Here is a 15402-nt window from a genome sequence, read left to right as displayed (position 1 = left end):
TTCTTTCTGTTCCTGTGTAAACATTCATGGGACCCCATCTGACACAAGCTTTCATAGAATCACAGAATCATAGAACCATAGAAGGGCTTGAGTTGGAAGGAACTTCAAGGATCATCATGCTCCAGCTCCCATGCCACAGGCGGGGTTGCCAGCTGCTAGATTAGATCTGGATGCCCAGAGCCCCATTCACTTCCAGGGACCACAGAATCACAAAATGGCCAGGGTTGGAAGGGACCTCAAGGATCATGAATCTCCAACCCCCCTGCCACATGCAGGGCCAGGGACCGGGCATCCACAACCTCTCTGGGCAACCTGTTCCAGCACCTTATCACCCTCTTAGTGGAAATTCCCCGACATCTAAATCTTCCATCCTTTCGTTTAAAACCACTCCCCCTTGTGCTATCACTGTCAACCTATGTAAAAAGTTAATTTATCTCATGTTTATAATTTCCCTTTAAATACTGGAAGACCATAATGAGATCTGCCCATAGCCTTCCACTCTCCAAACTGAACCATCCCAACATACCTGTGTAGGAGAGGTGCTCCAGCCCTTGGATCACCTTCATGGCCCTCCTTTGGACCCTCTCCAAAAGCTTGACATCTTTCCTGTGCTGGGGATCCCAGATAAAGACACAGTACTCCAGCTGGAGTCTCACAAGGGCAGAATATAGGGGGATAACTGTCCCTCTTCTGTGTTAGCCTTCTGGGCTGTAAGCACACACTGCTGCCTCATGTTAAGTTTTTCATCTACTAGGACCCCTAAGTCCTTCTCAGCAGGGCTACTCTTAAGGAGTTCTTCTCCTTGTCTGTATATATATCTGGGAATACTCCAACCCAAGTGCAAAACCTTGCACTTTGCTTTATTGAACCTCACTAGGTTCAAACAGGCCTGTCTCTCAAGTTTATTAAGGTGTCTCTGGATGGGCATCTCTTCCTTCTGCCATATCAACTACACCACTCATCTTGGTGTCATCAGTAATCTTGCTGAGGGTGCCCTCAAGCCTGTAACGTATGTCACTGATCAAGATATTAAAGAGCACCAGTTCCAAGACAGACTCTGGGAGGACATTACTCATCACCAGCCTCCACCTGCACATATATCTTGCAGATCACAACCCTCTGGCTGCAATTATCTACCCAATTCCTCATCCACTGAATAGTCTATCCTTCTAATCTGTATCTCTCCAATTTAGAGAAACGGATGTAGAATGTGGGAGGGGACCATGTCAAAATCTTTGCAGAAGTCCAGGTAGATGACATGAGTTGCTTTCACTTCGTCTACTGATGCTGTCATTCGATCACAGAAGGCCACTAGATTGGTCAGGCATGACCTTCCCTTCATGAGGCCATGCTGGCTGTCGTAGATCACCTCCTCATCTCAAATGTGCCTTAGCATGTTTTCCAGGAGGATCTCCATGATCTTCCCAGGCACAGAAGTGAGGTTCACCAGCCAGCAGTTCCCTGAATCCCCCTTGATCCCTTTCTTACACATAGGAGTGATGTTTCCCTTTTTCCAGTAACGAGGGACTTTGCTTGACAGCTAAGACTTTTCAAATATGAGGGAAGGTGGCTGGGCTACCACATCAGCCAGCTATAGAGTCAACTTTGTGATATTAATTGTGACCTTCTTTTCCAACACCGGCAGTATTCAGCTCTATTCTTAGTTCCCTAGTCATGATCTACCAAGTCACACAGATGAGCTTATCAAGACATTTTTCATTTTGTGGTGTCACAGCTGTGCATGGCTGTCTAGAATGTGGTTTGTCTTTTTCATCGCTATCACCACTGCTGAAACACACCACCCACCCCCTCACTGAGCTCATATCCACTGTTTGGTCTCCATAAACATTCACCAATACAATGCTTGGTGAATGTTTATGGTCATTGAATGACCGATGTCAATGGGTGCCATTTTTCTGTATGGAGGAATTCAATGGCACACCTTTGCTTCATATGCACTTCCATGTCAGACATCATTCTGTCAAACTGCCCCTCTGCTGCTATCTGTCAGAAAGCAACATGTAATGAGATATTAGTGGGAAGGTTCAACCTCTACTGCCATACCACCAACATCCACCTCAGACATCACGGGTCAACATAATAAAATAGGAGGCATTTCTTTCGGAGCAGCCCTCATAATTTTTGCAGGCTCTGAACTAAGTGTGTCTCTTCTTCATATTTCTTTTTTCCTTATGCCTGACACAGCTTTCTCTATGTCCTGTGAAGCTCACGTGGGAAGAGCATACAGTTATAATACTTAACTGTTGTTGGCAGAGATCCCCTGCACTGACCACAGTGATTAAGACACTGCTGACTTCAGCAAATGAGTTGTGTGCTGTTTAAAATGTATGCAGGAAAGCATTTTTTTCACTTTTCCCTGCCTCAAAAATTGCCATTTTCTTTCCTCTGAAATCTACCAAAAAAGATTTTTTAACAGCAAATTAGAAAATGCCAAAGTTTCATTTCTTTGTTTGAACACAATACTTTAAGAGACAACTCTCCAGCCTGCTCACTTTGCAGAGGAACAGGAGGAGCCTTTCTTGCTACTGCCATTGCCAAACATCTGGACAAAACCAAGAGCTTCTCTCCTTACCCCACAGCTCTATCTATATCACTCTGGACAGCACTCGAATGAAGACCCAAAGGACACTGGCAGTGTGGGCCACAGCATAAAACTCCTGAAACCAAGCAACTCTTCACAGAAAAGTAATCGCTTTTCACTTGAGATTCAATATCTGGTAAGCGATGTGGAAAACACTACACAAAACTTTTAATGATAACATGGGCATTTTCTTTTGTCTTTCCCACTTTTACCACTTTTCCCACTTTTCCCATTTCTCTACTTTCTCTGTTGTACCAGATCCCTTGCAGGTTTAAGCAAAAATAATTTTTTTCTTACCTTTCCCCTGTGTAGCCTGGGCTGCAATGGCATTGACCTGTCGCTGAGTCGCAGATCCCTCCATTGTGGCACTGACACTCCTGGGAACAGTTTTTCCCATAACGACCCTCAGGACAAGGCTGACCACAGACCATGCCCTGTGTATGCAGAAAAAGAATCTTACATTTCGATTTCAGGTTGAATGGAAAAGGAAGAAAGGTTTGCAATGAAGGGAGAGTGAGATCATGTCCCTCATCCAGTGCAGATCCTAGAAATGCTCATCTCCATCTCACAGTCAATGTTTCAGCACTAAATAGTAACAGTTCTCCAGGATTTCCATTTAGCGGGCCAAAGCTTGTGGAAAATACTATTTCTAAGCAACACTGAAAATTAAAAAGCATTTAAGAGTAATTGATGTCAAACTCTTCCCAATTTCTTTATCAGCAGCCATATATATCAAGACATCTGGAAATGCCCTCCAGTGAATAAGAGCGTAGAAATGCACGGTTGCTGTATTGCCCCAATCATACGACTTCGTGATCTCTTGTTGTTATTTCTGGTGAAAGGAGAAGCTGTCTAATTTCACTGAAAGCAGTGAAATATCTTAAAAGCTTCTTTTCCACAAGACTTCAATTTCTGAACTGCTAATTACATATTTGGAATTAACTGCAGTTATGTACTGAGAGAAGTATCAGACCTTAAGACTTTCAAGAAGCCAATTCAAGAGAAGCAGATTTACAAGTGTCTCACCAAGCAAAAGATACATGGGAATTTTAGCTAACATAAGACACTTTAGAGTTTGTATTTGACTACTTTATGCCAACTTTGCATGGAAAGCAAAAAAGGTTATGTTAACAAAATGATCACACGAAATTGAGAAATCTAAAACTAATATCGAATTATGCTTATATAACTATTTGGAGTGGATAACTAATCTAAAAGCTAAAGAGTAACCTATTAGTTATTAGTTAATTAGTTTGTGCTCTGGCAGAAATTTTTCACTACTTCTTCATATGCTGTATTTCTTTACATAAGTGGCACTGAGGCCCATAGAAGAAGTAAAGGCAAAATGCAAACAACTGTATCCTGTGATCAATAACTTACATTCTTCCATCACAAAATGGAATAAATGTTAAAATTACCATACTCCAAGTTAGGTTGACAGGTGAGCAATGCTCACACAGTGAGACATCATTTGCTCACAGTGATGTACCCTTGCTGGTGAAGAGCCCATGTTACTACTGAACTCCTCATATATCATGATAATGAGAAGTTCAATAAATGTAGATTTTCACCCGTCATAGACATGTATGTAGAAAAAAAATGAATAAATATGATTATAAATACTATCTATGAATATTTTATAAGGAAACTGTCGGGCTTTGATCACTATCCATCCTTTTGATCATCTTCCAACTTCCTAACTCAGAACTGCCAGTCTGGCAAAGGAGCCTACATGCAAGTGAGGAATTTCATTTGTAGCTTCTTTCCCTTCGCACTGACCAGAGGGTAGAAAATGAAAAGAGAACGGTCAAATTCTAATGTCTTGTTTCTGTTAGCATCACTTAACACAATACCTTAAAGTTTGGGTGTTTTCTTTTTGTTTGTTTTAAATGCATAGTATACATTTAAAAATAGATGCAAAATCCCCCACGAAAAATACATAATGTCTCTCTAAGGAGGTATCAGCTCCCTAGAGTATTAAGTTCTATCTGGAAGTGAACACTTTCTAGACAAAATTCAATGGATACTACCTGTTTATGGTATAATTCACGTCCCTTGCTTCCCTAGACCTCACATGGTTAGGCAGTGCAGAGCTGGAGGATTTTCAGCAACAGATGGATTATTCAAGTATTTTATTCCAGTTTTTCATGCTGAAATACGCTTCTTACTCCTGGCTTACTCCTGAATGTTATGTTCTCATTCACTGTTCTTTGTTTCTGCTGCCTGAATTCTAGAAATTTTGAAGGGCACTGTTGATTTCAGAAAATGTTTTTACCATCCATCCTGGTGGGCATGCACACTCCCCGGTCACGTGGTGGCAGATGCCTCCATTCTGGCAGGGGCATCTTTCCTCGCACTGCGGCCCGTGCTTCCCTGGAGGGCAGAGATCCTCACAGCTGCAGAGGTGGTACACAGCAGACACAACTGTTACTTCACTCGCTCTCCAGCTACCTCTGTATTGCTAATGCTATCATTTGTTTGTGGTCAAAAATAGGCAACAGAAAGCAGTTCACAACAGAAGCAAACTGAAGGTTGCATAGTGTCTGTGCAACACACCTAAGGGAACAGACCTAGAATGTAACAGAAGTTACCTTCTGTAACTAACAGAAGTTACTCCAAACTTGATTTCCCCTGTTAGCACGCCTCATACTCTGCATTTCCTCCCTCTATACAACGTGCCCTGTACTTACAAGGCTCCAGTGTATCCAGGAGGACACCTGCACTCTCCAGTCACATGGTCACAGGTGGCTCCATTCTGGCACTGACATTTCTGATGGCAGTCATTTCCATACGTCCCGTGGTCACAGCGCTCCTCACAGCGCCAGCCTTTGAAACCGGACGCACAGTGGCAGGCTCCAGTGATGGGGTTGCACAAGGCTCCGTTTTTGCACTGACAGCGGCTGCTGCAGTGAGGTCCCCAGTGGTCACTGTCACAAGCTGGAAGGGCAGAAGGAAAAATGTAAACCACTTTCACAATAGCTCATGTTAGAGCACTGATGAAACTATGAGTCAACAGTAAGAAAAAAGAAAGAAAAAGTTATACACCAAAGTTGTTATTGGGCCCATCTTCAGCTCCTTCATATTTTTGGTGGTAAAACATTATCTGGATGTAACAGATTTGGTTATCCAGTGTGTCTTCATGATCATTCAAGTGCATCTTTTCTTGTGTGTGCCAATGCAGCCCTTTAGAACTCCATAAGTAACTACTAGGGGTATCTCGGAATCAAAAGAAAAAACCCACTGTTTAGGAAGAATTTTTTTTTAATGAGAAACATGGGGATTCTGTAAAGAGGAGGAAGGTTAAGGTCATTTAGAGTTCAACAGGAATGAGCTAATTATATGGTCAAATGACCTGGTTTTATTTTTGTGTTCTATCAATAACAGCGCTGCAACAGAAAAGCGTCAGTTGCAGCAACTGAAAGTCTAGGCTCCCCTCAGTGACTGACAACCATTGTTCTCTCAATCTTCTCCTGGGGCAAAAAAGGCAGGCAGAGAACAGGCACGCTTTCCTGGAGTACGGCAAAGTAATTCGAGACACATCCTCAGGGGAGGAATTGTTCTGCTTCAGGAGCTGTTCACTTAGGCTACACAGATGAAAAGGGATTAGAACCTTTAAAGATTTTTTTTCCCGGTAAAGATCACAAGAATCTGTATGCTTAATGGAGATATTGTGAACACCTACACACAGCAAAATGCAGAGCAACAGAAAATATTATACGCATTAAAAGTGTCCAGCAACACTGTCAAATTGACAGAATGACTACCCACCTTATTGTCACTGTGGTTTCTCCATTTATCGTCTTGATATTTATTTTCTGCTCTGGACTACATACACAACACCATACACCCCTCTGGCATACAGCTCATCACAGGGTGTCTTTACCCACGGTAACACACATTCATTCACAACTTCTACCTACTTATTTTCAGCATATTCACACGGAACAGAATAGGCAATCTGCTTGCTGAGCAGGTGATTATCCTCAGACAACTAAATATTTTGGGCTATAATTATATATGTAAGAACAGTGGAACTTCTGAGACAGATACAAGTTCTCTCATGTCTGAACAGACACCTCTACACTTGTTTGTTTGCTTTTTTTCTTAACACATTAGTATGGATTCAGATAACAGTCATTCTTCTGCTCCCAGACAAAATATAGAATTTCAATTTCAGTTATTCCTCATGGAATAATAATTAAAACAAACAAACAAAAAAAAATTAGGGATGCCTGATAAACAGAAGAACCCAGATCGGCCAACAGCACATGGTTGTTCCAGGGCTGAATTAAGGATGAACATGACCTAAACCCACTCTTAGATATAAAGACATGGCAGAAATGTTTGGTTCATAAATTCCAGTTTGTGCTCTTTTCCCACTAGCTGGTAAGTGGTTTGCAACAACATTCACACACCTTTTTGGAGAAAAGAAAATTAGTTTCAGAGCCATACAGACCAAACCCACCTCACATCTACCACTGCACAACACCCAGGCATGGAGAAAGCCTTGCTACTCACTTGTGAAGCAGCAGGGCCTTGCACTCCCTCTGCTCCTTTTACTTATTCCCAATCTGCTGTCTCTCCCTGGGATGCATCTTGCTGACTCCTGGGGATTTACTGACATGTGGGATGAACATGCTGTGCCAATGAACTTGAAGCTTTCTAGACTATTTTACTGCAAGAGCATGTACTGCACAGAACAAAATAATTTATTAGCTTCCTGACGTGATCTTCACATTATATTTGCAGGAAATCATTAAAATAAAAAGAAACAGACAGCTGCTAATAGGATTTCCAGCCTCATGACCATTCTCCTGGCAACGGCCAGGTGGGTAACAAATATTGAGTGCGTGATTCTTCATTACAGCACAACAGTGAAGCATCCCACCAGGACTGTGATGGCTGTACCATACTATGGATGCACAACAGTCCATTATGCAAGGCCTGTCACCAGCCCAATATCTAACTGTGAGTAATGGGCATAGCTGTGGAGAAATTTGCAGAATTAAAGGAAAAAACTAATATTTTTGAATGAGACATGAGTGTATTGTACCTCTACATCTAATGACTGCTAATCAATAATATTCCCCATAGGAAATTAAAGTGATTTGTCAGAAACTGATACTCCATTTACGATTAAAGAAAGAAAAAGGCAAAGGGTAGAAATGTTTTCTGTGATGAGTTTACCTTTAGATAGTTTTGAAAGCTGAATTTACCAACTACTACATCAGACTGCTTCTGTTACTTGCTAGTATTCAGAAACTGAGAAAGCTGAGCTGGAAGTTGCACAGCTGCTGATCTGGTGGAATGGATAATTTCTGCATTGATAACCATCGTCAGATTACAGACTGTCAGCTGGATTTTAATCAGAATAGCTGCTCTGCTGTCCTGACTGCACCAAGGTCAGGCAGACACACGCACATATGCTAACACGACATGCACACACACACCAAAGTGCCAGCTACTGGCTGCCAAACAGAGCTGAGGTTGTACATCATCTGTCTCAGCACAGGGTGTGCATGAAAGAGAAGCAAAGTAGAGAAACAAGAGTCCTGTGTTCAGAAAAAGCCAGTCTGTGCACCGTGGTTAATTTTCTGTATTTATCATAAAGAAATAGCCAAATACTATTGTTTTATACAGAGCACTATTCTTGTAAAGGTGAACATAATTTGTTGCCTTTTATTTTTTTCTTGCATATATATTGTATTTATCCCCAGTTGTTTGGTTGTGGTTTTTTGTTTGTTTGTTATAAGCAGATGTGTTATCTAGCTGCACTGCTCACTACTGAATTCCATAGGAGACTACTGAGGTACTTCCTACCTTCATCTTACACTGCTGGGAAAAAAAATATTTCAAAGGAAAAGCTTAAAAACATGATGGCGTTGAAGCCCTATCTTGTTACCATTTTTGCTTTTATACTTTCTGTTTGTCTGCACATCATGCAATGCTACCAATATCAGGCAGGAAACTTTTCCTTCAGAAGGCTGCTCAGTGAAAGCACTGAAACTCCAAGACAATACAAATCTATCAACACACAGAAATGCTCTACGAAACTGAGTGCCAAATGTTGATTTTAGGAACATACAGAAGCTCAAGGATTCATGTGTGAAGAAGATACTTTTGACAAAAAAAAAAAAAAAAAAAACATGATGTAAATTGCCTTTTTTTTTTTATCTTTTGCAGCATTTGTGAAAGTTTAATGTACTGTATTTCACATAGCTCCAATGCACACTGTAATTATATGAAGCTAGATGTGTTTTTGTGCAAATTGTTTCTGAACTGCTGATGATTTGCAAATTGCAGCATAGGGAGACTTGGTATTTTATAACACTAAATATTGATTTCTATTATTGTTTGGAAGCATCTTTGCAGAATTTGGTAATTTCTTTCTTATTCTATATAAACAAATATATTTTTAACAAAATGAGATTGCACACTTGGTGGGCATTTTTTGGCTTTTTTAGTTGATTTCATTGAAAGACAAAAAAAAAAAAGAAAAAAGAAAAAAATGAATAAGTAAGTCTATTCTTGACAAACCCATCTTGATCACCTACAGTTCTACACTTCTGTAAAGAATAGCCTGTAATGAGAACAAAATAAGGCTATCAAATCAGGTCAACATTTCAGTAAAATTATACTTAGAAACTCTGATTTACAATTACCCTTTAAGAACACTACAGTTCACTTTATTCAAGACAGACAGTGATTTTTTTTCTTTTTTTTTTTTAATTGATTGGTTGGTTTACTTATTTAAGATCTGACTTCTCTTTCTGTTTTTTTTTTGTTTGTTTGTTTGTTGGGTGTTTTTTGTTTTACTAATAGGGATTGAAAGCGAAAAATAATAGCAAAACTAAGATTTACTATTTTTACCATTGTTATTTGAAGATGTCCTCCATGCACCTCCAAGATAGCAGAATGGAATTTTATTTTGGATTGTGTGTCTTTCTGCCTTTTTACAGGAAAACACTGTTGTATATTTCTGGAATTACATAACACTGTTGCCAAAACAGAGGGGACTCTTATTGGAGTACTGGGCTATAGAGCTTTTATGGTCTTCAAAAACAACTGAGAACAAAATCTCCATCTCCAAAAAGCAGGTACAAAGTGGACCACTCCCTCTCCTGGCACGCAATACTGTCAAGAACAAATCTAAAATAAACAAACAGTAGCAAATACGCAGTTCCTCTCTGCCCCTTCAACATAATTTCCTCAGATAAGTCACAGCCAATAGTAAGTGAAAGACAATTTTCTTTGCTCCAGTGTGTAAAATAAATTGAAGCTGGCTGCAATTTCAACATTAGCTCTGATCATCCTTTCTTTGTTTCTAAGTTGTCATGTCAAGGATAAGTCTAAATCTTTGCTCCTTCCTTGGCATCGCTTCTTAGACTCTCAGATATCTATTGGTTTGTCCTTAATTTCATGGCCTTTATAGTCTAACTCTCATCTATCATTTCTTATTCAAGTGTAAAAATATCAACCATCACATTTACATTGTCCATGACATTGGGCCCTTTGTGATATTTTGAGACTGTTGTCTTCCTTGCTTCTCCTCAAGTAGTCCCTATGACTTGGCAAAGCTCTCCATACAACAAACTATAAAATTGCTGAATTGTCCTTCTCCATGTCTCTACCTTTCTATGAAGTCTACAAAAAGTTAACACAAATTCTGAGGCAAATATGCTGAAATCGCTACCTCCCAGTGTCATTCACTTCCTCCCTTATCTTTTACATGTTTTGAACTTTGTTTTTATCTGTTCTTTGCCATCAATTACAGGCTCTCTTAAGACAGAGGCAACTTTCCATTCTATATTTTTACTTGCAGAAGGTCAACCATGTCCTGGGCTGCAACATAAGAAGTGTGAACATCAGATTGAGGGAAGTGACTGTCACCTTCTACTCCACTTTCACTAGGACCTGGAATACTAAGTTCAGGCCTAGGCCCCCAGCACAAGAAGAGCATGGAACTGTTGGATAGGTCTAGAGGAGGTCCACAAAGATGCTCAGAGAGCTGGAGCATCTCTCCAATGAAGAAAGGCTGAGGGAGCTGGGTTTGTTCAGCCTGGAAAAGAGAAAGCTCTGGGAAGATTGCACTGCAATCTTTCAGTATTAAAGCACACAGCAGGAGAGTAACACTTTATCAGGGAGCGTAGTGCTGGACATATAGTAAGGTATAATGTCTTCAAACTGAAAGCAGGCAGATTTAGATTAGATATTAGGAAATTCTTCAGTCAGAGAGCAGCGAGGTCCTGGCACAGCTGCCCAGAGCAGCTGTGGATGCCCTATTCCAGGAGGCGCTCAAGGCCAGGTTGGATGGGGCCTGGGCAGCTGAGCTGGGGGGATGTCTCTGTCCATGGCAGAACAGTTGGGACTAGATGACTCTTAAGATCCCTTCCGATTCAAATAGTTCTGTCATGCTATGATTATCAGGGAATAACAACTACTAATAGCTAACTATAGCCAATGCTAGTAAAATAGAAAAATACTGAGAAAATGCTGATTTATCCAAAGGAATAACTTACTGACAAGCTTGCTATGATAAGTTGCCCTAAGGCTGTCTTTATTTTAGAATCTGGATTACTTCTCTCAGCTCGAGAAGTCAGAAATCTGCCTAACATAAATCCACAGTAATAGAACTGGCATTTTAGATATCCATTTATAAGTAGACATAACATACATCATGCTTCAGATCAAAATCTTGTCAGAAAATTGGATCGATATCCTTCTTGACAGAAAAGAGAATGTTTCACTTGCATAACAAGACTCACCTAGATCATATTTTACATAAATGTATTATGTACATTTAGTCCATACAAAACTAAATGTGAATAATACTTTATGGGTTCTCAGTTACTCTTTGCTGATATGGACAGGAAAAGTCATAGCCATGCAGATGCTATTCTTAGTGATCTTAATTTCAAAGCTTGTCTCAGTTTAAAACATTTATTGATTAGCAAATAAAAAGCCATAATAAAAATATAGAAGTTGTCGCAAATCCAGATCATCCTTATACTAGAAAGTTTACAGAGCACTGAAGCTATTCTCTGGTACTACAATTTGGTTAGTTATTAGTCTAAATTCATGGCATTTGTTTCCCTTAAGAAACTCCTGCAGGGTAGGGAACAGATAACTATTTTCCCTAGTAAAATTAAAACCAAATAAATGTGAAGTCCCGCAGATTCTGAAAATAATAAATACTCAAAATTTGACAGAATGCATAGACCCTTGTCAACCTATGTGTCAGCCTAATTTCGAGACAGTAAATGTAGAATACAGCAAACAAAAATTTCAGAGATGTGTCTAACAGGTAAGATAACAATGTAAAAAAATATTAGAATAAAAATATCCTTTAAAAAAATAATTCAGAGCCTTATTTAATAAGCACATGAGATTATTCTCCATACACTGTTGGATATAATCTGTTCTAGTCACCTTCAGATATTATGAAAATTCATGCACATATATATCAGATAACAAATCTTTTCCTGCAGAAAGTCACTCATGGTAATTATAAAATATCCGTTCATTTTAGAAAAAGACTTATTTTACCTACATCCCAGACACAGCAATGCATAGTGGGTTTTTTTGTTGTTTTGGTGTTTTTTTTTTTTTTCAAAATACACATTCTATTAAGTCTGGATTTCCTTTGAATCTTTGCTTTTATCTGATTTCATTTGTTATATTGAAGGCTTTTTACCCTGTGGCATATTTTTCATTCTTGCTTTTTGTTTCGTGTAAAAGAAAGGATTTTATTCAAAATGCTAAGCTTTAATTTAATTTAGAGATTTATTACTTCTTTCAATTTTCACTTTGTAAAAGCTTTTTGACCCGTGAAGTGGAAGAACAATAAAAATGTGTTTTTCAGATCCTATGAAAGACTGGAACTATATGCCTTTCACATGCCATAAATTTCAAAAGATTCTTTAAAGTGCTTTAGACATTGGAACACAAGACTGGAAAATTGCTAAGGAAAACATACAGATGGTTCTTGGTGTTCAATTTATCTTGGAACTGAGATGAAATGTGTTAAAAATAATCACTATTACTGGAAAAGTTATAAAATTATAACAATCTGATTGTGTTTTTAAAAATTGACTGTTGTCCACGATCCTGATTTAGCAGATCTCCCTGCAGAATACTAGCTTTTATTCTTTATTCTTTTTATAATACTTTCTAAGATCTTGAAGGTCACCAAAATTTCTAAATTAGTCAAAAAAATTATCCTGTGATAACAGGATAAACAGCCAGTGACTAAATACATAAGAAATACTGAAAATACGTTTGTATTGTTACTGGGGAAAAAAAAAATATTACGCAGATGTTTTCCTATAGATCAACTCAAATAACCACAAACACACTGAGCTTAAAAAATGATCAAAGACAAAAAATGATGTGTTTCTCTGATACACAAAATTTTTACAAAGGAATAAAATGATTACTGTTTACTGCAATGCCTTCCTTCAGTAAATTTCAACTAAATTCTGTAACTGATAACTGAGTTTTGCAGAAAATATATTTATTTTTCTTCATAATTTCCTGTAGTGACTACAATGACAATGAAGGCGATAGCAACTTCCAGTAATGTCTGTTTTCCCTCCTAGCACCTGATCTAACTTGTTATTGGGTTAGTTTCTGAGTCCAAAGATACCAGCCTTTTTGAGGCAAAAATAAACTGTTCAGCTGGGAAAATTAGTAACTCAGTCAGGAGATCTGCAGGCATTCCAGCGAAGGACATGGGAATGTTATGTATAACAGGAAAAGTTTAAATTTTAAACTGCTTATGGTGTGTTGTCACTTTTGCTAACAGGATGTATTTGCATATGTGGCCATTCGGAAGCTGGAAGGAAAAGTTCCACATTACTTGAATGAGCTATTTCTCTGCAACCCATAAAAACAAACAGTTCTGTATCAGGACACTGCAGTTTCACCAGTGTGTTTAGCAATTTCTAAGTTCCATGAATTAAGCTTCTGCAGCTTGAGCATGTGTTTAAAATCAGAATCTATTCCTTAAGACTGCTATAGCTTAGTAAACTTAAGCAAGAGCTAATTCTTAATGTATACCTTGTAAGCTCTTAGAATGCTTTTGAGAAAAAAAATCAGAACGCAGTGTAAACATTCAAGATTCACAGGCTGTGCTACTGAACAGACAAGATGCTCCTGGGCCCCCTGCCTGCACTTAAGGGGGCTGTTTCATTTGGGGTGCAGAGGTGCCTGCCGAAAACATTCACACATCCACTTCATAAGGGTTAATGGACATTACAAGCTCTACTGAGAAACTGGCAGTGCCTGCAACTCACGTGAGCGTCTCACACAAGCTGTGCCAAGCAATCCAGTTTCTGCCATATTCTGCATCTGCCAAGTATCATGAAGAAAACAGTGATTTGAAAACTTAACATCCACAAGTGAAATCTAACTGTAGCCGAGCTATTGCACCTTAGAAGTTTCCTTAACTGTATTTATAGGTTAAAAGATGGTTTTCTGAGATTACAACTGTAAAAACCCTGCTTGAAATATTAAAAAAGCCAATCCTTCTTTTCTTATGGTTTATAAAGCCATGGAGCCAAATTATGCCTTAATGCCATTTGTTGTACCTCTGTGCCCTCGGACTATAGTACATTATACCGTACTCGGAGTATATGTAGATTTACTATTAATCACCATCAGAATTACAGATGAAAATTTAGCCATTCAAACAAACCTGAGATTAAACAATAGAACAGAAAGTGCTTATTCATGTTTCCACAGGCAGTTCTAGCATATTTATATAAACCAGAAAAGAATACATGTCATTCCTTTTTTTCCTATATTACTCAGGGCAGCCGGGAACCAGTAATGCTGTATCGTTTGCAGTCAAGCCAGTGTAATATTGATTTTGGCCTTTTGCCCCTGCTCCAAGCTTATGCAGAAACTGTCCTATTGATTCTGACTGAATTATTTGTGGACTACTAGGCATGAGAAGAAAAACAAAGGGAATGTCCTGACTGCTTACTGGGGCTCCACATTAGACAATCAGATCCATATTTTATGTTTTACAGCAAATACTGTTCTACTAAGGAGAATAGAAAATGGGCAGAAAAAGTAATTTACAAATGGAAAAGATAGTTTGATCAGTACTACACATCTGATAGCCAGTTATCATTGTATATAGCAAATTTTATAGAAGACTGCTTTATACATAGCCTTCTGTCAAAAACATTCTCACACAACAACCAACTTGACACATGCAATTTAAAAATCTGATATAAAAAATAATTTAAGATAGGTGGGTTTGGTTGATTAATTGGTTTGCTGTCATGTTTTTTTGATAGAATCTATTTGTTCGCATTTTTAACATACAAACAAGGCTATCTTTACCACCTTATCCTTTTTCTGTTTTACCCTCTCCTCAGACTAGAATTAATTAAATTGTTCTCCTGAAGTTCACAAACATTTCTTCTAAGTGATGCTGACAGCACACACATTGTGCTGACTCACTTGATCTGAGATACATGTTCAGCATGTCTTCTGCCCACTCATTTGTCATTCATCTACTGTGCTGAGTCAATAAATCATTATTAGAATAACTTGTTTTGCATTAGTTTCATTGTTTCTTCTAGAATGGAAGGGTTCTGTTAACGAGAGACCACCTAATTCAATTCATTTTTTCCCTTCAGGTATATGTATGTTAGCATCGTCTCCTTCATTTCCCACCAAAAATCACTGCAAGCCAACAGTGAGTAACTGCAATACTTTTAACTAAAAAGAAAAAGCCTGAAGAAAAAATACATTTCACACAGACAACATTCTCCAGGGAGATATTAATT

General features: G+C 38.7%; 1 protein-coding gene across 2 annotated transcripts in view; it reads right to left on the bottom strand.

The window, feature by feature from the left end:
- MEGF10 (multiple EGF like domains 10) overlaps positions 1–15402 on the bottom strand; it is a 101300-nt gene that overhangs the window by 47322 nt on the left and 38576 nt on the right. For both annotated transcript variants that reach the window (XM_052701075.1, XM_052701076.1), the window contains exons 6-8: positions 5293–5539; positions 4878–4998; positions 2900–3036 (exon numbers count right to left, since the gene is read on the bottom strand). In XM_052701075.1, coding sequence (XP_052557035.1) covers positions 2900–3036; positions 4878–4998; positions 5293–5539 — 505 coding nt within the window. The remainder of the gene's footprint in view (positions 1–2899; positions 3037–4877; positions 4999–5292; positions 5540–15402) is intronic.

This window comes from Tympanuchus pallidicinctus, unplaced genomic scaffold (assembly GCF_026119805.1).
Source record: "Tympanuchus pallidicinctus isolate F22 unplaced genomic scaffold, pur_lepc_1.0 scaffold4, whole genome shotgun sequence".
Classification (NCBI taxonomy): Eukaryota; Metazoa; Chordata; class Aves; order Galliformes; family Phasianidae; genus Tympanuchus; species Tympanuchus pallidicinctus.
This window is presented reverse-complemented; position numbering and strand designations above follow the sequence as displayed.